Here is a 22,342-nt window from a genome sequence, read left to right as displayed (position 1 = left end):
AACAGTGTTTATTTGAGTTACTATAGACTTCCTGGCAGCTCAAACCAATCTGGCAATTTTCCTCTGACCTCTCTTATTAACAAGGCGTTTCCATTCACAGAACAGTCGCTCACTCAATGTTTTTTGTTTTTCTCACCATTCTGTGTAAACTCTAGAGATTGTTGTGTGTGTGTGAAAATCTCAGGAGATCAGCAGTGTTCCTAATAAAGTGGACAGTGAGTGTGTAAATGTGTGTGTGTGTGTGTGTGTGTGTGTGTGTGTGTGTGTGTGTGTATGTGTGTGTGTGTGTGTGTGTGTGTGTGTGTGTGTGTGTGTGTGTGTGTGTGTGTGTGTGTGTTTTCACTGATTCCAATAACACTGAATGCACATGATCACATGATCACATGATCGCATTGAATGTTTACATTCAAATGTAAACATTAGGCCTTTGGTATTTAAAACTAAAGACTGACTTTGCATTAGAGGCTACATTTTTGCAGACTATTAAGTTTGGAAAGACATCTTTTAATGCCATCACAAGGCATCACAACTGTTAATGCTTTATTAGGTGCTCAGTGCAGTTTCTACGAATGGCTCTGTCAATCAATGACACACCTCAGTGTCTAAGAGGAAAATCGTTTCTGAAGGACGCTGTCACTAAATGCATTTTCTTCTTGTTAAGATTGCTCTCTGCAATCACTCCACCCTTGTTTTCTTCTACAGATGTGGAACAGTAATTGAAGCAGTTCCCAAGGGTGTGGCACATTTGGGAACATTAAGTGGTGTCTCTTGTCACATAATATATTTTTTTAAATTGCTCCTTTTTTGTCAGTTGTGTGTGCTTTTCTGTAATGTTCTTATTTATTTATTTATTTATTTATTTATTTATTTATTTATTTTGTTATAGTGTGCAGGTGGCTCCTAATGCTTGTTTTCCATTTCTATCCCATGGGGGGGGATGTCCTGTGCTTGCCTGGAAGGGCCTCCATTTTCACCTGTCATCACTGTGGCACTTTCACCAGGACATGCATAAGCATGATGTTGCAGATCCTGAGAAATGGACTGCCTATTGGAGCTGACACCCAGAAACTTCAGCTTTTCTTTTGTCCCACTGGTGATGTCTATCACTTGTCCAAGATGTGTGAATGATACAAGATGGCAGATGTGCTTTCCATATAAACAGTATAGTAGAACAGTATATAAAGCTTACAATATTGTAACCACAACCCAGTATTACAGTTTTTGGTACATCACAATATATATTTCTCTTTGGTACAATGCAGTTTATACTTCTCGTTTTTAATGAGAATAAAAGAAATGTGAACATTGCAGGAGAAATTCAAGTAGTAAGTTACTATGTTAAGGTCACATCTCTCTATATATATATTTTTGTAATTCAATACACATTCAAAGAGTATTTAAATATACAGCAATCTGAGTACTGTGATCACTTCGGTATGAGAGAAGTGAAGAGCAAAAACTTTATTACACACAACAACATGACACTTGCACAGTACTAGATGATAGCCTAAATTTAGATATGTGAGTGGCAAGTAAAAATAATAATTGAGCAGTTAGCTAAGGGGGCAAGATTTAAGGTTACAAGCAGCTTATTATGTTTGCAAAGATTTCTTAATATCATTATTTTTTTTATTTGACCTTTCCAAAAAAAATAAAATAAAGACAATGAATGGCATTAAAATAAAAACGGTCAGCTGCATTTTCCTAAAGCTGTAGCTGTATTCATATCAGCATTGTTTTACTAGAAACTGTCCTTCTGATGGACATTGCCACTCAGGTGGACTTGAGCATCAACCATTGTTGGGGCCTTAAACATATGCTGCATTTGATGCAAATTTGCAAAAGTCACAGTAAATGTCCCCTCAACTTGAAATTTCAGCTCATCACCTTGGGGGTAATCTTATCAAGTTCCAGTTCCTTCCCTATTTATGGAGTGGCGTCAAATTAACATGGCCGAGCACACTGTGTGCATAGTAAAATCCCTCTTCTCTACTTATACATTATTTTATAGCAGTATTGACTTTAGATCAGTTAATATACAGAGTCAGAACTTGGTTAAATCTAAAACACTGACCATACTAGTTGCTGTTTTGAGAAGGTAATCACAGAATAGAGTTATCACTAATGTTAGCTTGTTGCTAATTCTATTTATTGTCCAATGGCTAGCTTGTTGCTAATGCTTATTGTCTGCTGTTGTTGCTGTACTGCAATTGTTGTCAGAGAGCAACATGGCCGATGTCCTTTCTGAAGAGGCTCAGGTCCTTTAATGTGTGCGCTAGGCTTCTACGGCTGTTTTACCAGTCTGTGGTGGCCAGTGTTATTTTCTTTGCTGTGGTGGCATTGGGACTTGTGGTTATAAACTGAGCAAGTTGGGTGAGGAAGGCCAGCTCTGTGGTAGGGATGGAACTGGACAGTGTGGAGGCAGTGACTGAGAAGAGAATGAGAGGGAAGCTGAAAGCTATTATGAACAAGCCTTCTCATCGTCTATAAGCTGAGCTGAGGCGGCTCAGTTGCACGTTCAGCCACAGATTGATCAAGCCACATGCCTCAAAATGTCTGAGGGCTCTTTTGTGCCATCAGCCATCAGACTCTACACACATATAACAGTTAATTCTCATTCCACAGATTTTGCACATGTATATAATTGCCAAGGATATTGCACATGTACATATACAAATAGCATATTCTCTAGCATATATACATACACACATATCTATTTTGTTTCTATTATTTCTATCATTTCACTTATTTCTATTGAATAGGTATTTATAGAATTTATTTTCTTTGTTACTTCTCCTACTTGTGCTGTTGGGTCAGTTGAATTTCCCCCATGGGGGATCAATAAAGGTACATCTTATCTTATCTTATTGAACAAAAGCTTAAATAAAGCTACTCCAAATGAAATCCCTAAAATAAAATACAAAGTCAAGTCCATAACATTTAGAAGTTATGTCAACAGTATTGTATTTCCTATATATTTACAATGCCCTCCACTAATATTGGCACCTCCACTAATAAAGATTTATTTGATAAACCTGTGTTTTGTTTGCAATTGTTTGATATCCATGACAGTGTATTTTTGTGAGGTTTTTTTTTTTTTTTTTTTTTTTAACAAAAGATCAAAAGGTTACACAATAAAGACAATTTTTCATAGCCTTCTTTGCTCATATTTACCAAGGGTGCCAATATTAGTGGAGGGCACTATATATATTATATATTTTGTGCTATCCAACATGCATTCAGAGTTATAATGCATTTGTGTTTTGAAACAGTGCAGCTCTTGTGTTTTCACTAGCATTGTTTACTTTAGTTAGTACAGTGAGACAGTGACTTGTAAGGACAACTGTTCTTATATGGGACTCTCATTTTGATGTGGCATTATGAAGGTGTAATGTCACATCAAAATGAGAGTCCCATATAAGAACATTTTCAGCAACAAATAAAGAAATATTCTGATCACTGCTGTGTCACTCTCTGCAAAGCACTTGTAAAATGTAACAAGTATTTAAGCTTCTATAGCGTCCAGTTCATCTCAGGAGACGATGGTTAGTAAACATACGTTGTGACCATTTCACTATTTCAAAGTGTACGGCAGTCTGTGGCAGAGATTTCACACCAGATAAGCTGGTTGAACACAAAACCACAGAGGGTAGGAAAAGAGCAACAAAAAGTGCAAAGCCATTCCTCTTTTAGTGGAATGGTTACAGTCTTCAACCACCATGGCCCAGTGTATGGGAGAGGAAAGGCACTGAATAATAATAAACACCTAACAAGAAACATTGTACCAATTACTTGTTGTTTTTTTTAAAGTAAATATATACTAGCACTATTAAATTCTGATAATATGACTAACATGTATTAGCAATATTTACCTTTATATCAGATGTGTTATTGTGGTTAAAAAAGACAGAATGACATGATAAATTGTCAAAGGAAGTACATTTTAGGAATGATTATTAAGACAATTATTAAGAATAATTAAACGTATGTTTCAAGAAACCAATATCATGGGCAGTATCCAGATTCAACTACTTTGCAGTGAATTGTGTGGACAATCATTATCTTGTGTGTTCTTTTCTGCTAATAGTTATTATCTTACTTTCATAGTTGTGTATTTAAGATAAACATACTCTTTGAAGCCTTTCTCCAGCTTGCTAGACGGGGCTTTGCTAATATTCTTATATATCTGATGAACATCACTGACGTTTATCTTCAGCAGCTATTATGAATGCAGTGTAAGAACCGTAAATATAGGAGTTGTACTAAGAAGATTATGGATATGATTGAGCGGGGATATTAGCTAGCTACTATCACAAGCCAGTGTGACCCCACCTGCATTCCCTCTCAGTGTCAAATCTTAAACCAATTAACTCATGTCTAACTGAACAAATTAAAACAACTCATTTAATGAAGTGTTGGAACTGAATGTTATTTGATAATATTTTGATTGCTGGACTGAATTCCTAAATATTTATTAATAATTTTGATAAATTTGGGGACCCCCTTTCACCTGGGGCCCTGGACTTACCGCCCAGGTTAGTCTGTGCATAGGTCTGGCCCTGGCGCCACTTCACTATACATACCATGAACACTCTACTGTTGCATCATGTAGAGCAGTGTTTCTCCACCATTGGGTCGAGGATCATTGTCTGCTGGATCGCGAGATCTTTTCTGTCTTGAGTACAAATTACCAATTAGAACTGTATATTTGTATATGTTTAGGGCAACAGTGACCTGTATCACGAATCCTGTTAATATGTCCGGGTTTACATAAACGGCCATAAGCAAAAGGCTGACATGATTTATTAGCTGTCCAATCATAGACCTCAATCAAGGTCTCTTAACGTAGTTTTGCTCTTACTTATGCACTAGCTCCATGTGCCAAGGAACACAATTCAATGTCTTAAAAAATGCATCCTTTTTTAAAACGAAAGTATGTAGTCCATTCAGAAACTCCTTCTACTTTGAAGGCAGCAGTATGCGTACAACCCGGACCATATTCATGTTGTTGTTTTTTAAGTACGGCTTTACTGTTACCGTGGGTGAAAAACCAAACTGTCTCGAGTGTGATGAGGTTTGGGCCAACGAGTCAATGAAGCCATCCAAACTTGAATGTTACCTTCAAAGCAAGCATCCAAAATGTGTTTTGATTTTGATTTTTTTTTTTTTTTTTTTTTACGAAAGCGAGACCTATTATATCTCACTTTCATAAAAAAAATTTGTACCTGACAGTTGGGTCAAGGATGACTGCCATTCAAAAAATCTCAGTGGGTCGCAGTGAGCAAAAGTTTGAGAAACTCTGATGTAGAGCACCAAGCAAGCACAGCTACATTGCAGTGCCATGAAACAAAACACACACATGGAAAGTGACTAGGTGTTGCAATCAACGCTCAGCTGAACAGTAAGGGTGGCTGAACAGTGATGAGGGATGGTGTTACATATGAAGGGTGAACTCCTGAGCCTAAAGCTATACACACAAGCATTAGAGAAGTATTAAGTGTTCTGAGAATAAAAACCTTATTGTGTACATAGATATGACTCACATTTACTGAGTACTCGGTTAAAGAGCAAACCAACAAGAGCTTGTCTTTTAGCCACCATTAGCAGGTTAGCGCTCGCTGTGACTATAGGGAATGTAGGGCATGGGAATCTATGTCACATTGTATTGCGGGATTGGTCTGCCATGTTGTCGATTCAGAACCCTCGTTAACATTACAGTATCTGCTATGTTTAAATATTGGAAGTAAACAGTGTATATTTTTAGGTTTTGTTTGTGTGTAAAAAAAAATAATAATAATAATTTTTTTAACTGTGCATGGCATGATGAGGGAGAGTTCTAAACCTAGAGAACTATATATAGACAAACCTTATAAGGAGACAAGAAAGATATAAAAACAACAACAACATAAATAATTAAAGATGCCAATCCCTATAGATTTCCAAATGATGAGTGGAGCAATGATGCATTCTCCTAATTTATGTTTGCAAATTTGATATTTTGCATCTGGCTTAAGTGCTTATTTTGAAGGACATTTAAAACCACAAATAATAGATAAATGATTACAGCGATTTTGTTACATTCCAGTGAACTGCAACAACAGTGTTTTTCATAAAATAAAAAGCTAGTGGTGTAATGTATATTATTATCACAATTCCATATTACATTATAGGCGACTGAAATATGGGAATACACTCTGATATTTTTCAATCTGCTGTAGAAAGTGAAGTTTTTGTGTCTTATTACTGAAACATAAGCCATTATGTGACTTTCTATCACTTCAGAGATCTTGTTGTTACCCTCCATCCGCATCTAGAGCATTTCAAGCAAACAAGTCATTAGACAGGATTGAACACTTATCTTGCTTTACTGTCCCACACCAATAGATATAGGAAACAATAGATATCAACAACCCTGGCACAGTAGCAGGGTGAGAATTGCTCGTAAGCCAATGCAATTCTATGAAGAAATGTTGATGCACCCTGATAAAAATCATCTGTTATACAAAATTTGCTTGGTTACAGATGTCAAACATTTCTGCTTATAGCAGGTAATGTAAATGTAAAGGTACAGTACATCCACTGCTGATGACTTGATTGAGATTAACTGCTAGAAACATGGGCAAAGCTGTGGAATGTAGGCTCATGTGAATGTATGGTGGATCAGAAATGCTGTACCTTTAAAGCAACATATATACAGTCAGGTCCATAAGTACTGGGACAGTGACACAATTTTTGTAATTTTGCCTTGGTACACCACCACAGTGGATTTAACATGAAGCAATCAAGATGTGGTTGAAGTGTAGACTATTAGCTTTAATTCAAGGAGTTTAACAAAAGTATTGCATTAACTGTTAGGAATTACACCCATTTGTTACATAGTCCCTCCATTTTCACAGCCTCAATTGACTGATAAGGCTACAATCAACAAACACCTTCATGAACGTTAAATACCTCAAGATGCAAACCACAGGTAACACTCAATAAGAAGAAAGGCCAGATTAGAATTTGCTAGAAACCTTTCTTAGATTAACTTGTACCAGAATGATGGGTAGAGAAAAGTATGTAGAAGGAAAGGATGGGCTCATGATCCAAAGCATACCACATCATCTGTCAAACATGGTGGAGGAAGTGTTCTGGCATGGGCATGTATGGCTGCTAATGGAACTGGGTCACTGATGTTTACGGATTCTGTGACTGCTGATAGAAGTAACAGGATGAATTCTGAAGTGTATAGAGCTATACTTTCTGTTCAGATTCAGTCAAATGCTGCAAAACTGATAGGACGGTGCTTCACAGTACAGATGGATAATGACCCAAAACATACCACAAAACCAACCCAAGAGCTTCTTAAAGCAAAGAAATGGAATGTTCTTAAATGGCCGGGTCAATCACCTGACCTCAACCCAATTTAACATGCTTTTCACTTACTGAAAAACAGCACTCAATCATAAATCCAGATAAAATTCTATTTACAAAACTAAACTTGGCACACATATGTTAGTACATGTTAGCACTTTGTGTGTAATTTGCATCTCAATTATGTTGCAATGACCTCATTTGCTAATTGAGAATAGGTTGGCATAATATTGCTTTGTGGTCATACATTTTTTGCTACTGTTGAGTATAATCTGTAATTTAAACCTGACGACAGTGTTGTAAAATGGTACTCTTGGAGTTGAGTTTCGGCTCAGGTTCCCTTAACGGCTGGAAGTGTGTGTGTGTGTGTGTGTGTGTGTGTGTGTGTGTGTGTGTGTGTGTGTGTGTGTGTGTGTGTGTGTGTGTGTGTGTGTGTGTGTGTGTGTGTGTGTGTGTGCTGCTATCTGGGATTAAAACATGGATGGTCTCTTCCTCATGGTTTAGCTTCAGACTTTCAGTAACAGAATTCTATGAATGAAATTGTTGCCAGGTGTGCCCTGTAAACACTGCACAGATAGAACACACATCCAGCCAGTGACAGCGCATGTCCAAACTTTATCTCATGGGTGTGATATAGCACCTTTGGTAATTATAGAGACATCAGCACTTCGTTTTGGGTCACATATCAAATATATTTTTGGCAAACTGCCAGTATAACTAATGACTAATGATTTGTATTTTCATGTGCATTTCAAGTATCAATTTACACAGCCCTTATATAGCCGGTACTTTTGTATAGCAGAGAACGAGGATGGTGGAAAACTCTGGTAAGGTGTAACAGATCAGACCAACTATCAGGTATAAGCAAGAGTCATGTGATTACTACTGTGCTCACCCTCTTTCATCTTGGTAGCACTCTGATAATGATAAAAGTAAAAAGTAAAAAAAGCTAGAACTTGCATTAGATCGAAAAGTAATCTTCCAAATAAAATATGATGTTTTGCATCCATGCATCTCCAACCAACATTTTAAAACATATAGAAATAGAAATATAATGACTGACGGGGTGAAGTTATTTGTAACACTTGCAGGAAATGGCATCCCCACCTGTCCATCAGAAGTGCACAGGTAAATATCTTGCTATGAGCTGAAAGCTTTAAATGTGGAGATTTTTCAGACACTTGTGGAGGTTATTAAGAGGCATAGCTTTGATGGCAGTGACATGATATATGGATGTTCAACCACATGATGTTCAACCACATGACCATCTAGTTGCATGACATGTATTCCAGCAAGTTAGTTCAATCATGAAAAGAGAGTTGTGCTGGTATCATTGCTGTGTGCAGTACAAGCATTGGAACATAAAATCAACACCCTTCTTTGTTTTCCCATGCAAGCTATAAAAGGAGTTCTTTGTACACAATGGACCACCTGGGAGTGCTGGGAGCGGTATAGCCCCTCTGGGTGAATGTAAGAGGACGATTTCCTCTTGTTGCACACTCACTGCGCATGAAGGTCAAAGAGGAAGCTGTTATTCCTGCTTGATAACCACAGTTCACATGTTTCACTGTGAATGAAATTGTGCTGCTCACCTTCCTTCACTCCTCAATATTCTCATAAGTTGCAACCACTATATCAAAGTGTCTACTTTTATGAACAATAGCAATAATGAACAATAAAGATGAGAAATGCATTTAACAACAACAAAAAAAATCACAATTTGTAATAAATTTGTAAATATTTTATTTGTAATATTGACCATTAGAATTCATGCATAAATTACATGGCTTTTTAAATGAAAATGGTATTACTGTACTGTACATTTCCCCATCATTATTGTTTGCAACCAAATAATTAACAGAACAAAACACATAGTTACATATATAAATAGCAGTTTATTAATCTAATTACAGCAAACTTTGAGAATAATAAATAAAAAAACCAATCATGATTGCATTTAATCCATAATTTTTATAATTAAGCAATATTGCACAAGCAAGAGTGTGTTTATACTGAATATCGGCACAGCAGCTGTGATTCGGCCATAAGAAATCACAGCCATGCTGATATTTAGAATTACCGCATGATTTCAAGTGTGATATTGCTTTTATATAACAATTCTATAAACAAGAAATTAAGTGTGACTTATTAAAGTGACATTTTGAACACAATATGGCCAAATGTTCTGTTTATTTTTGCTCCTCTGGTGGAAATAGATCCCAAAGAAGCTACACACACTTCATCTGATGAGCGTTCATATTTTAAGTCAAAAGTTACATTCCTGAAAACTATCTTCTGCCATCCATCCATCTTCTACCACTTACTCCTTCTGCAGGGTCATGGGGGAACCTGGAACCAACCCCAGGGAGCATCGGGCACAAGGTGGGGTACACCCTGGACAGGGTGCCAATATATCGCAGGGCACAATCACATACACACTCACAGCAAACTGTATGCAAGAAAAGTGTTCCTCAAAAGACATGTTTTGGTGAACCCATCATTGTAAACAATCAGAATTACCCCAGGTCTAGATTTTATTCAGATCTCTAAAATGAACATCTATTTGAAATATTGATATTAATTATGATAAAATTAAGCTAAAAAAAAAAAAGTATTAAAAGATTACTTATTCATTATTATTCATAATGTTTAAACTTTGGTGCAGATGATTAATGAACTTTAATCCACGTTCATCTTTGTTGCTACAGCCCAGTCTTAGTGATTGTTAAAGAAAGACTATGAAATCAACAATTAAACCATTTATTCAATTATTGCCATTTAGTTCATTTATTAAGTTAGTAGAATTTGGTCTAAAATATGGTCTAATATGTTTAATTACGCTTCCGTTTGCATTCCTGAACCTGTACCATATGATATGTGGTAAGTTTATTTGGTCAAACTCTCGTGTCAAACCACCTCATCCAACATGGTTGAGGAACAACTCCCGTACTTTACGCAACGTACGCAAGTGACGCAGGCGCATCACCGTGGTAACCTGGCCGGCCCACTGACACTCGCGCAGCCTGAAACTAGTTTGGAGAGTTGAAGGTTTTGGTTTCGCGACAGCTGGACTTTCACAACTATTGGATTAAAAGGGCTGGAAGACGTCTTGCCGCGACGGAAAGCCTTAATCCCTTGAGTCAAGATGCTGAATATGTGGAAAGTTAGAGAACTGGTTGATAAAGCGTAAGTATTCTTTTTTATTTTCGACGATATTCCGCTGTTCTTTCGAGGCTCTATAGTTCTACCTGTTCGAAAAGAGACACGTACTCATTCCCTGACGTCATGTCGCACTTTTTGATAGTAGCAGGCTGGTTAGCGTTAGCTAGCTAACTAAAGCGGGAATTTCATTGACCTAAGTGGCTAGTTTTGCTAATTGGCTATCGAGATAGCTCAAGTGGGTTGCTGGTTCTTCTTTCTTAACGATATTTACTCGAGGCCGGGTCTTATGTCCCGGTTGATTTGTTTTCCATTAAAAAAAATGTTCACATTAAACATCAACCACTTACATACATTTGCTAAGTAGCTAGCATTAGCTAGAAAGTGTCGACGCTAAGGTGTCTATAACAGCCAAATGCAGAGAATTTAGTCAGCTAATTTCGAGTTCTGAATGGGATTTACTGGACCAGTTAGACATGAAGGGCTTATAAATTAACGTGTCGGCAATTAGCTTAACAACTGTAGCGTATTAATACAAGTTCAGGTAACTTAGCCGTGCTAATATGACATTGCTAATGTTGATTATGATTGCAAGGTTATTCAATACGGTAGATGACCGATTAATTAGAATCTGTTTGGCATAGGGTTTGTCTCGGGTGTTGCTAAGTTTTATATGTAAACAGACTTGGCTGTATCCGGTGTTATTTTCTAACACAGGTTTGAATTGTCATTGAGTTTCTAACACCGTGATGTTCTCCAACATTATTATGAAGCAAGTTAGGTTCTAGGTTGTCTGTACTAGGTTGTTTTAGTTATTTAAAATGTTCACGGACACCTCCAGGTGATCTGATGATTTCTAACTTCAGTCATAAATTCATGTTAGTTATACACGTGACGTGTTTGTATCATTTGCAAACATTATAAATTAGCTTGTGTGGAAAAACTGGCCTGTGAACATGGCCTACTTTCGAGCTTGCTTCCCTAAACGTGTGAATAAAACACAATTCTTCTATTATTACTACTTCAAGTCAATGAAAATGACCTTCTTGTCCTTGGTGTTTAATTCTGAAGAACTATATAGTCTCATCTGGGGTGTGCATGTGAGGGGGGTATTTCCAACCTTACAGGCGTAAACGTTTTCTTTGACATGTGTACTACAGTGCGAGGTTTCTCCTCACAGCTCAGTGTCTCTGACTCTGTACCAGGTGGGTTTCTACACACCTCCCAAACACATGCCTGCAGATGAATTGACTGCATGGTAGTGTAAATGCAGAGGTTATTCCCACCTCACACTGTGTGATTTTGGCCACAATTTGGTCGTCTGAGACAAATTTGGAGAATCCTAAAAGATTCCTATAGTCCTAGGCCAAAATCTGTAGTCCTTGATCGCTAGTTTGACGTGTTCCCTGACAGCCGATTAATGGCCATTGCGATCAAACTTTTCCTCCGACTAAATTCTGGCAGTGTCAGAAGATTTGAGTCACAGTCCTGTAGTCTGGCTTCTACTACACTGTACAGTCTTCTTGCATGCGTCCGTTTTCGTACAATCTGACACTAATGACAACTGAGATCCTACGGTGTGACATGGCTTATAGCCAGGATCATGTTCCTACAGTCTGACAAGCAACAGACTATTAAAAATCGCACAGTGTGCACCCGGCTTTAGTGTTCCTAGGAGGGATCCAAATCCACCACAATCCTAACCAAAATAAACCACTTAATGAAAATGAATGAATGAATGAATGATGCAGTGGTTCTGAACCCTGGTGCTGTAGTGCCTCTACCCTGTTAATAGTGTGAGTTGGATTAGGTGTGTTAGTGGCAAACAACAAAGTAGCTGGGTCAGGCTTGCAAACATCTGGATTTCAAATGTTTGTAGCTATTTTTGTGAATACGCTTTACAATTTAATTTAAGTAACATGGTAAACCATAAATTCCTAGCTGCCTTGTAATGATCTATGCATTTTTTCAAGTGCTCAGCCATGAACCATGACATTTCCTGCATGTGGACCCATTTTAACACCAGTCATAAAGCATCTGTTCCTTTTTATTTACTTTTGAAGCACTTAATGGCACTGATTTTCTGATATTGCAAGTACTGTTGTTTGGGGGAAAATGCAGGTGATTTATAATCCTGAATAAAAACAAATGTTTTTGTACTAAAGAAAAGAATAGTGTTTCTTTATATATACAGTTGCAATCAACTTTACAGACTTTCAGCTGTTTGCAATGAACAAATCAAAGAAAAGCAATTGAAATATTTCAACACAATGAATTCAAGTGGTTTCCCCAAATTCAACTGAAAATGCAACTTATAATGATTTCTCCAGTTTCTAAATTAATCAACCCCCTAAATAGAATCCCTCACAACAGCACAAATATGCAAAACAGGCGTTGTCTAAAGCACACCTGATGCAACTAATCAAGGGCTTCATTAGTTGCAGCAGGTGTGCTTGAGCTGGAACACATGAAATACCTGAACTGGCTAGGGGTAGAAAATGAATGAAACACCTGGATGGGGCAGAAAAAGGAAGCTCTCAACGGCTTCTGAGATTTCTGAGAAGGCAGATTGTGGAAAAACCCTCGAGTGACTGCAAAAGACCTGTAGCAAGACTTGGTGGCAACAGACACTGAGGTTTCAGTGAGCACAGTAAGGCACGTACTAAACGCAGAATGTTTCCATGCCAGAACTCAGACATTCACCACTACTGACCCAAAAGCACAAGAAAAGTCGCTCAGAATCATATAAATTAGCCACAGACGTTTTGGGTGTCTGTTCTGTGGAGCAATGAAACAAAACTGGAAGTTTTTGGCACGATGGATCTGCGGTATGTCTGGAGGAAGAAGGATGAAGAAAGAACACTCTGTCCACAGTCAAGCATGGTGGTGGCTCGGTGATGCTCTGGGGCTGCTTTGCATCCTCTGGCACTGGAAACCTGCAGCGTGTGGAAGTCAAGATGGATTCATTGAAGTATCAGGAAATCCTATGAGAAAACATCATGCCTTCTGTGAGGAAGCTGAAGCTTGGGCGTCATTGGACCTTCCAATAGGATGGTTACACATACCTCAAATTTCAGCAAGGCTTGGTTGCAGAAGAAGTCCTAGAAGATTCTACAGGGCCATCACAGTCACCTGACTTGAACCCCGTAGAAAATCTCTGGTGGGATTTGAAAAAGGGGGCTGTAGCACGCAAACCCAAGAATATTACTGAACTGGAGGCCGTTACTCATGAGGTATGGAGTAAGATTTCTCAGGAACGCTGGTTTCTGGCTCTGCATCTCGATTGCAGCAGGTCATAAGGAGCAATAGGGTGCTCTACTAAGTACTAAAGGTGCTTCCCATGAAGGAGTTGAATAACTTTGAAACTGAAGAAATCATTATAAGTTGCCTTTTCAGTTGAATTTGAGGAAACCACTTGAAGCATTTGTTGTGTTGAACTATTTTAATTGATTTTATTTCAGCTGTTTGCAATGAACAAATCAAAGTCTGTAAATTTTGACAATAAACCTGATTTGCGTTGGGGGTTGAAGAAATTTGATTGCAACCGTGTATGTGTATATTGTGCTGCTGTTCAGTTTTCTAAACTGACAAATTTAAATTAGTTTTCTTACAGCATGCTAGTTCCTAGGGTTAACTGTTTGAATATACACTTGATCAAGTGAAGGGGAACTAAATTTAGTTTTAATATGTGGTGAAGTCTCACAGGGGGGAAAAGGTTTTTTTATTTCTGAGTTGGAGCATTACAGGAAGTCCTTTGAGAACGTATGTATTGAGCAAACAGCAGTTACATTATGAGTCTTGACAGTAGGGAAGTTGCTGCGTCTCGTGAAAGCCACTATCAGCAGGAAATAAAGAAAATGCAGCAGTGTATATCAGTGCAACAGATCTAGGTTGTTGCTAGCGCAAAGCCAGCAGAAAATGGCCTAAATAAAAAATAATCTCCTTTTGTGTAGATTAATAATGGCCTGCATTAGACTATTTACACCTCAAATTGTTTATTCTTGTTGATTGCTTATACTGCATTTGTGTTTTTCCTAGGGCTTGATGTGGTTAAAAAAAAAATTAGGTTGCTCAATGCTCATCTGCATATTGCAGACTTCTCAATGAAACTATTATATACTATGCAGCAGGGCATGTGTAATTTTATATTTAATTATATTTTAGTAAGCTTTTTGCTCTTGAGTAGCCATGGTTTGGTCTTTATTGCTTTTGTCTCCTAAAACAAACTAGATAGATTGTCAAAACCCATAGGTTGTATTGAATGCCAGAGGTTTTCATCGGATGTTCTTTTGATTCGCAAGTTTGATCTCAATTTTCCTCCACACCTAATTTTTCAGCTCACACCTCTTGCAGATCCAGACTGCCTGGTTTTTCATTCGTGTCCCTTTAGTGCTTAACAGATTTCAGTTAGCAACTTGTACTAAGGATGTCATGGACCTGCCCTTTCAATAAACTTTGTGAATACAGAAACAGTTAAAAGCTGTAGCATTCTTCATTATTAGCATAACTGAATGATGTTTAAACAGTATTTTTGTTTCCCACCAGCAGGAAGAAAAGGGTGTGGTGGGGGAGGGACTGTTCAGTTTCGAAGGAAGTGTTGGGCTGTTTGTGTGTTTTTATCTGATTCACCATAACTAGCTAGCCATCAAGTTCAGAATAACTGACATTGATAATACTTAGTAAAGGAGAAGCTGTAGCAGGTCTAATACATGCAGGTTAAAATTCTTGTGAAATACCAATTACCTGTTTTGAGTGACCAACATAAAAAAAAAATTAATGTTGCTATTTGACAGACAAGTCAATAAGCCTATTGATTTCTATTGATTTGGTCGCCTTTTTAATGGTTGTGCCAGGGGTCTTCAATCATATCTTCAAAGGGCCAGTGTGGCTGCAGGCTTTCAGTCCAGCCAAATAGGAGGGCACGATTGGTAGTTGATTGGAAACTAAGATGAAAATGATTAGGCAAGTGGAATCAGGTCCTTTGCAGCTAAGATTGATTACCCTGTTTTATGCACTCGTGGGGCACGTGCTCACTGCCCCATTTAGCTTGGTACAGTTATTATTGCACCTAGTGTTCAAAATGGGAACGCTAATACTAATGCTGGATACTAGAGATCCAGATCCTTTCTGCCTCTGGATGGCGCTCAAATCTTCTTTAATTCCAGACTGCTGGGACTACGGCTGCTCCTAAGGCCATACAGACTTCATATAAATCCATAATGAACTTTTTCACACTAACTGTTGTTACCCAGATGAGGATGGGTTCCCTTCTGAGTCGGGTTCCTCTCAAGGTTTCTTCCTCTTAAAACATCTTAGGGAGTTTTTCCTTGCCACCGTCGCCACTCAGTGGCTTGCTCAGTTGGGATAAATTCACACCTTTAATATCTGTATACCATGTTGATATTTCTGTAAAGCTGCTTTGAGACAATGTCTATTGTAAAAAGCGCTATACAAATAAAATTGAATTGAATTGAATTAATACAGGCGAGTTGGAGTATGAATCACTGTCCGATGCTCGCTCTATGAAGTGAACAGGACGGTTAACGTTTGCCAGGTTGGCCATTTGTAAGGCAAGTTGGGATAGTTTGAGAATACTTTACAACCACCAAAAGTGAGGTTGCTGTGTGTGAACCATTTCAATTGTAAAATATGTTGCAAAAATTGGGAAAATGAAGAGGGGGGGATTATGGAGTGTATAATATCATTACATCAAAAATGCTTTTCCATCAAGATGACCTTGTTTCTTACACAATGGCTAAGAATAAGAACAATAATGTATGTCCCTTTTGCACTGTTGGAATTTTGGGGCAAGTTTCAGGTCTTTTGTGTGGACTTTGAGAAATTTAGCTTAAACCTGTTAATCCTGGTTAATGATATTAGCGCTTTTGAGTGACAATGGTGATTGCAAACACACCTACTGTAGCCAACACAGTTGAACAACAGTACGTCTAAAACCACTTAAAAGGAGCTGCTAGATTATATGCTGGATGACTGTTTTTGACTCCCAACCTCCTATTAAATGGTTGTTATAAAAAATAATCAGATGATCGTTAAGTCGTTGTTAATGTTGTCCTGCTCCACTAAAATTTATGGTCACAGATTATTGCTGGTGCAATGACGACACATTAGTGTTGTCATACTTCATGGTTAGTGAAAATTAAGAGAAGCATACTTTCACTTTTCTCAGCAAAGTGAGCCAATACTTTAATTTTTAGTGAAAAAACAGAGCCATTTGATTGCAGGCCTTGTCGTACATTTTCTGTGTCTGAATCTCAAGCGTTTTTCTGTAGTAATTGTGGGGGAAGTAGACAGGGTATTTAGCTCCATTATTATATGGAGAGTGAAAACAGTGAATAGGAAGCCATTCAAGATTTACCCTAACTAGAAGATGGCAAATTTATGTGGCTTATGGGGGAAGAAAATGTAAGAGCAAGCTACAACGCAATGAGACAATATTACTCTAGGCAAAATTTTAAAATAATGTTTAATGGCTTCAAATCCATGAGAAAATGGAAAAGGTAACCAAATTCAGCACAGGTGCTCTAGTTTGACACAGTGTATGTACCGTGCCATGTGCTGTGTAAGTCCTGTGGTATTGCAGATTATTTGAAGTTGTTTGAGCTGTAGAACCTGAAATATGGCTGCGGTATTGCGCCATAATCAACTGAATTTTCAACTAAGTGGGGGTAGAAACCATGAAAGCTTGTCTTTTGATAGGAACAAGTCAGGCAGCTAATGTTAGTGCTTTGAGTGATCTGTGAAGTTCATGATGGATTTATCTTCTCAAAACACTGAACTATGTAGTCAGTGTTGTAATTTTATTTGTTCATTGATCTTAATCAAATACTACCATAATCTCATTTGAAGTACAGAAGTGGTACTTTACCATGTGACTTGATGTTATGTCCTAAACTTGGTGGTTGAGGGCATCTTCCTACCTTTTTAAAAGCAGAAATTAAGTTGAAGGGGCAACTGTCTTTGTTTTTGTTTTTAGAAAGTTGCTGTAGTCAGCAATGAGTTAAATTATAGTCAATAGCTGTATTAGTACTCTCCTGATTTGATTTGTTTTTCAGTAACTCATAATTAGATTAAACTTATTAATTAAACTTTTGCTGGTTAATGTGATCTTTTTTTACAGAACCAATGTTGTTATGAACTATTCAGAAATTGAATCTAAGGTTCGAGAGGCCACAAACGATGACCCATGGGGACCCTCTGGCCAGCTAATGGGAGAAATAGCCAAGTAAGTAAGTGGTACACCATATGGCCAAAAATATGTGGACACCTGACCATCACACCCATATGTGGTTCTTGCCCAAAATGTTGCCACAAATTTGGAAGCACATAATTGTGTATAGAATGTCTTTGTATATTGTAGCATTAAGATTTTCCTTTCACTGGAACTAACACATTGTTTGCCAAAGTTGAAGTGGATGATCTGAGTGGCCTGCAAAGAGCCTTCAGCTCCACTGAACACTTTTAGGATACGCTGGAAAGTTGACTGCACACCATGCCATCTCTCCCAACATGAGTGTCCAACCTTACGAATGTTCATGTAGCTGAATGAGCAAATACCCAAAGCAATGGGTTCCACTAGATTCCAAAATCTAGTGGAAAGCCTTCCCAGAAGAGTGGAAGTTATTATAACCGCAAAGGGGCACTAAATCTATAATGGGATGTTCAACAAGCACATACAGTCCCCTGCAAAACTATTGGAATGGCCAGACCAATTCATTTGTTTGTACTAAATGCCAAAGACATTTGGGTGTGAGATCAAAAGATTGATATAAGATGAGAGTTTAGGATTTCAGCTTTTATTTCCTGGTACTTTCATCTAAATGTGTTAAACGACCTAGAACCTTTTGTATCAGACCCCCCAATTTTTAGGTGAGCAAAAGTATAGGAACATACTTTTGAAGTAAATTAAAGTAAAGAACACTTAATATTTGGTTACATATCCCTTGCTTGCAATAAGTGCATCAAGCCTTTGACTCAGTGACAATACCAGATTTTTGGTTTCAGCTTCAAAATGGCTTGCCTTTCTCCTGTAGACTGCTCTCTGATTTTATCTGGCTTATCCTTTTCAACAACAAACACAGTCTTCATAGGTGAAACTGAAGGCTAAAACCAAGATTAGGTGTTCAGAGCTATTTATTGTTTAAACAATAAATCTAACAGGACACACCTGGGTAACAAGAAACACCTGTCAGTCACATGTTCCAATATTTTTGCTTGCCTACAAATTGGGTGGTCTGATATGAAATGTGCTATGTTTGTCCTTTAACACATCTACATATGAATACCAGGAAGTAAAAGATGAAATTCTTCTTTTGATCTCAAACCCAAATGTCTTCAGTCTACAGAAAAAAAAATTACACTTCTGATTGTTTCAGAGGGGATTGTATCAGGTCAGGTGTCCACAAACCTTTGGCATTATAGTGTATTTTAATGGTCATAGTGATCTGCTGCTGCTCTCATTTTATTTGTCCATTGTCCTTGAATTAGCTCATTACTGTCTGTGTGTATGTGTAGAGCTACGTTCATGTATGAGCAGTTTCCAGAAGTAATGAACATGCTGTGGTTCCGAATGCTGAAGGACAACAAGAAAAACTGGCGGAGGGTTTACAAGGTAAATGTTATGATTGAATGCTCTTTAGCATAGTGGTGATTATGGATGTGAGGGGATATCACTATAGCTTTATTCAGTTGGGATTAGTTTTACACATGGCACTTTTCCACTGCACCGTATGATTCGATTTGACTCTGCTCGCTTTTTGAGGGTTTTCCACTGTGGAGGGTACCTGATACTTTTTTTAGTACTACCTCGGTCAAGGTTCCAAGCGAGCCGAGCCGATACTAAATATGAGCCACCCACTGAGCGAGTAAGGATTCTCCTTAATGAGTGGTTCTGTAGTGTGCCTGAATAAACTCCATTTTATACATACTTTGCATATGGTAATATTCTATTAATTGAAAATGATGTATCATCTAATTACAGATAAAATTACAACAAAGGTTTCTCTCCAAGATTTTTAAATCTCGCTTGTTACCGATTTCCAAACAGGCATTTATCAAAGTCACTCCTATCATGGCTGAATCTAGATATATAGAGCATAGGGCTGTACAATTAAGCAAATATCGATCGCGATTACGATTTTGACTGCCCACGATTAAATGAACATGATCGACTGCAATATTGACGTTCAAATTTCGTCCTCCACTCATAGAAAACTCCGCTGCAGATCAAATCAAGTGCTTACTAAATTTGCAGCCAATCACCATAGAGTGGCACAGGGATGACATCATTTTGTAATGCCAAAAACCGGAAATGGTGTTAGCATTTTAGCGCTCAAGCTGCCAGTTTTTCTGCGAGGGGAAATCATGACACTAGCACGATGCTAAATGGCACCGCAGAGGTTGTTGGGGACATTAAACCTCATCACGCAGAACAGGGAAAAAAACTTTGCAGATAAACTCAGGGCTCTACAGTGCGACCATTTCATTCACATTTGCAACTGAAAAGTACTTTGTGCGACTGTGAATAAATATTTATTCGCACCAGTCCGAGTGACCTGTTCAGAGTTGTATAATACACTCGGAATAAAAACTACAGGAACTCCAAAATGCATCTACAACGAGCAACAGTTACTTTTACACTGCTTTTCATCTCCTCAGTCATCCGACCAAGTGTGTAAATACTGCAGAGAAGCCATTATGATGACAAGAGTAACGTTGTACATCATATGCTTCTCTCAACTTCCCAATCTCACAAACCGCCATCTTTTATTGATCCCGCAAAATGACCTGAACTTTCACCTGCTCGTGTAGATGCAGCTGCGTCGAGCGGAGTAAATTAATAATAATGCTAACACTACAACGTGGGTTTAATTCAAACTTCTTTATGATTGGTGAGGAATTATTTAATAATCAAGATTAGCAACTGTTCAAATGGAGTACGCTGCTACTCTCCTTCACGCTCTTCACTAACTCAAATATATAGCGTATTCACTTCATTTAAACTTAAGGTTGCCAGATATCACCAGAAAAGTCAACTCCAGTTTCTCTGTTTTGATTTAATCCCCCAGTAAAAAAATATTATCAGCAGACATGGCAACACTGTACTGGGGAACCCATCTAAAACTGATAAACAGCAAACTAATAAAATGTAAAGACAGAAAATGTGCTTGGTTATAAATAAATAATTATTATAATATATATTATATTTTAAAATTATATTGTATAATAATAATAATAATAATAATAATAATAATATGATATCTTCATGAAATATAAATAAAATGAGAAAGGAAAATGTTTAATTGCTATGGGTTGCATTTAATATCAATTTGACATTAGGCTTAGTAAGCTATCTCCTTAGAAGGCTTTTAGCCTTTTTCCGTATATGGATCATGCTTGTGTTAGTCTACTTTTAATTAGGACTCTCTATGGTTTTAAGATATTTAAAAATAAACATTGTATGCTTGTTTATTTATCAATTAACCAACAGTATCTCACTGCTATTATTTTAATTAATTGAACAGTGACCATGAGCAGAGAGCTTACATTTAACTGTTTATGATAGACCTCCTGATTAAAGCTTAAACAAAAAAAGATTGGTATCTGGATCGGTTTCGGTCGTAAAAATCCTGATCAGAGCATCAGTAATGAACACCATTAAACTAAAGAGCTTTGTGACTGGTAAATGAACTCACCCAATCACATCCTATATGAGATTATTCAGATATGTACACAATATACACAGAGTGGTTCGAGAACTGACTCCAGCCCAGAACCATGACAGTGGAAAATGTCTAATAGTGTAGCTTTAAATATATTTAAGAGGAGCAGACTTCAAACACTGAACATTGATGTTTATTGTATTTGTTTACAAGGTGCAACAGGTTAACAGTGGTTTTTTGCATACAGTCTGTAAAATTAACTGAAAATATTACATTTAGTTTATCAGAAGGTAAATTAATTTGTCATGGCTCACACTGTCATAATTGTCCAGCTCAAGTTTTCTCATGCCTACTTGTGTGTTATATTGTGGCACATTAATGTTACCATCTCTAAAAAAAAATAAAAATAAATAATAAATAAAAAAACTTCAACTGTACTCCTAAATTTTTGTAATTAGGAGCATGTGAAATGTGAAAGTGCAATAAAAAATATGTTGTCCTAAAATCAATTAATAATTGCGATAAATAATCGAGATCTCAATATTGATAAAAAAATAATCGCGATTATCATTTTGGACATAATTGTGCAGCCCTAATAGAGCATATCGAGCACTACGTAAGGTCTATAACACCGTTAATTTACATCCTTAATAGGGTCCATGTTAAGTGAACAGGAAAGGCGTTTGGAATATGGCCGACCGTGCAGGGCTTTGAGAAAACATTATTCCTGCGTGAAGGCTCGTGGAAGCACCCACGTTGAGGCAGCACTAAACTGTAGTGGAAAAGCAAGTCCAGAAAAGTAAAATGAGTCGGGACTGTACCGTGCAGTGGAAAAGTGGCTATAGACTATAGTCCCATCACACCAATGTGATTGGCATTGTCATTGTTTTCTTTTTACTTATCTGAGAAAAGTCTAGCTCAAAAACCTACTTTTTTTAAGGAACTCTACAGGGCCCCGTTTATTTTAGTCGTGTCTATGGGCGTACTCGCACTGGGCCCGGTTGCCTTGTACCGTGCCCAAGCACTATTGTCCCCCCTCCCCACTCCCTCGCTGGCCTGCACTCACACTGCACTTGATGTTCCGGGCCTGAGCACGCTTGCGTCATTACGATGCAGCTTTTTGTTTTGAAGAAAACGGGAAGAAAATC

The 22,342-nt window shown here is 37.7% G+C and overlaps 2 protein-coding genes across 3 annotated transcripts in view; both read left to right on the top strand.

Moving 5' to 3' along the window:
* mid1ip1l (MID1 interacting protein 1, like) overlaps window positions 1-22,342 on the top strand; it is a 183,181-nt gene that overhangs the window by 56,894 nt on the left and 103,945 nt on the right. The gene's annotated exons all lie outside the window — the stretch shown is intronic.
* Window positions 10,368-22,342, top strand: part of clint1a (clathrin interactor 1a) — a 27,701-nt gene continuing 15,726 nt past the window's right edge. For both annotated transcript variants that reach the window (XM_017474011.3, XM_017474010.3), the window contains exons 1-3: window positions 10,368-10,542; window positions 17,654-17,758; window positions 19,048-19,144. In XM_017474011.3, the coding sequence (XP_017329500.1) occupies window positions 10,502-10,542; window positions 17,654-17,758; window positions 19,048-19,144 (243 nt within the window). In that variant the 5' untranslated portion in view covers window positions 10,368-10,501. The remainder of the gene's footprint in view (window positions 10,543-17,653; window positions 17,759-19,047; window positions 19,145-22,342) is intronic.

Source organism: Ictalurus punctatus, chromosome 8 (assembly GCF_001660625.3).
Source record: "Ictalurus punctatus breed USDA103 chromosome 8, Coco_2.0, whole genome shotgun sequence".
In the NCBI taxonomy this organism is placed as follows: domain Eukaryota; kingdom Metazoa; phylum Chordata; class Actinopteri; order Siluriformes; family Ictaluridae; genus Ictalurus; species Ictalurus punctatus.
This window is presented reverse-complemented; position numbering and strand designations above follow the sequence as displayed.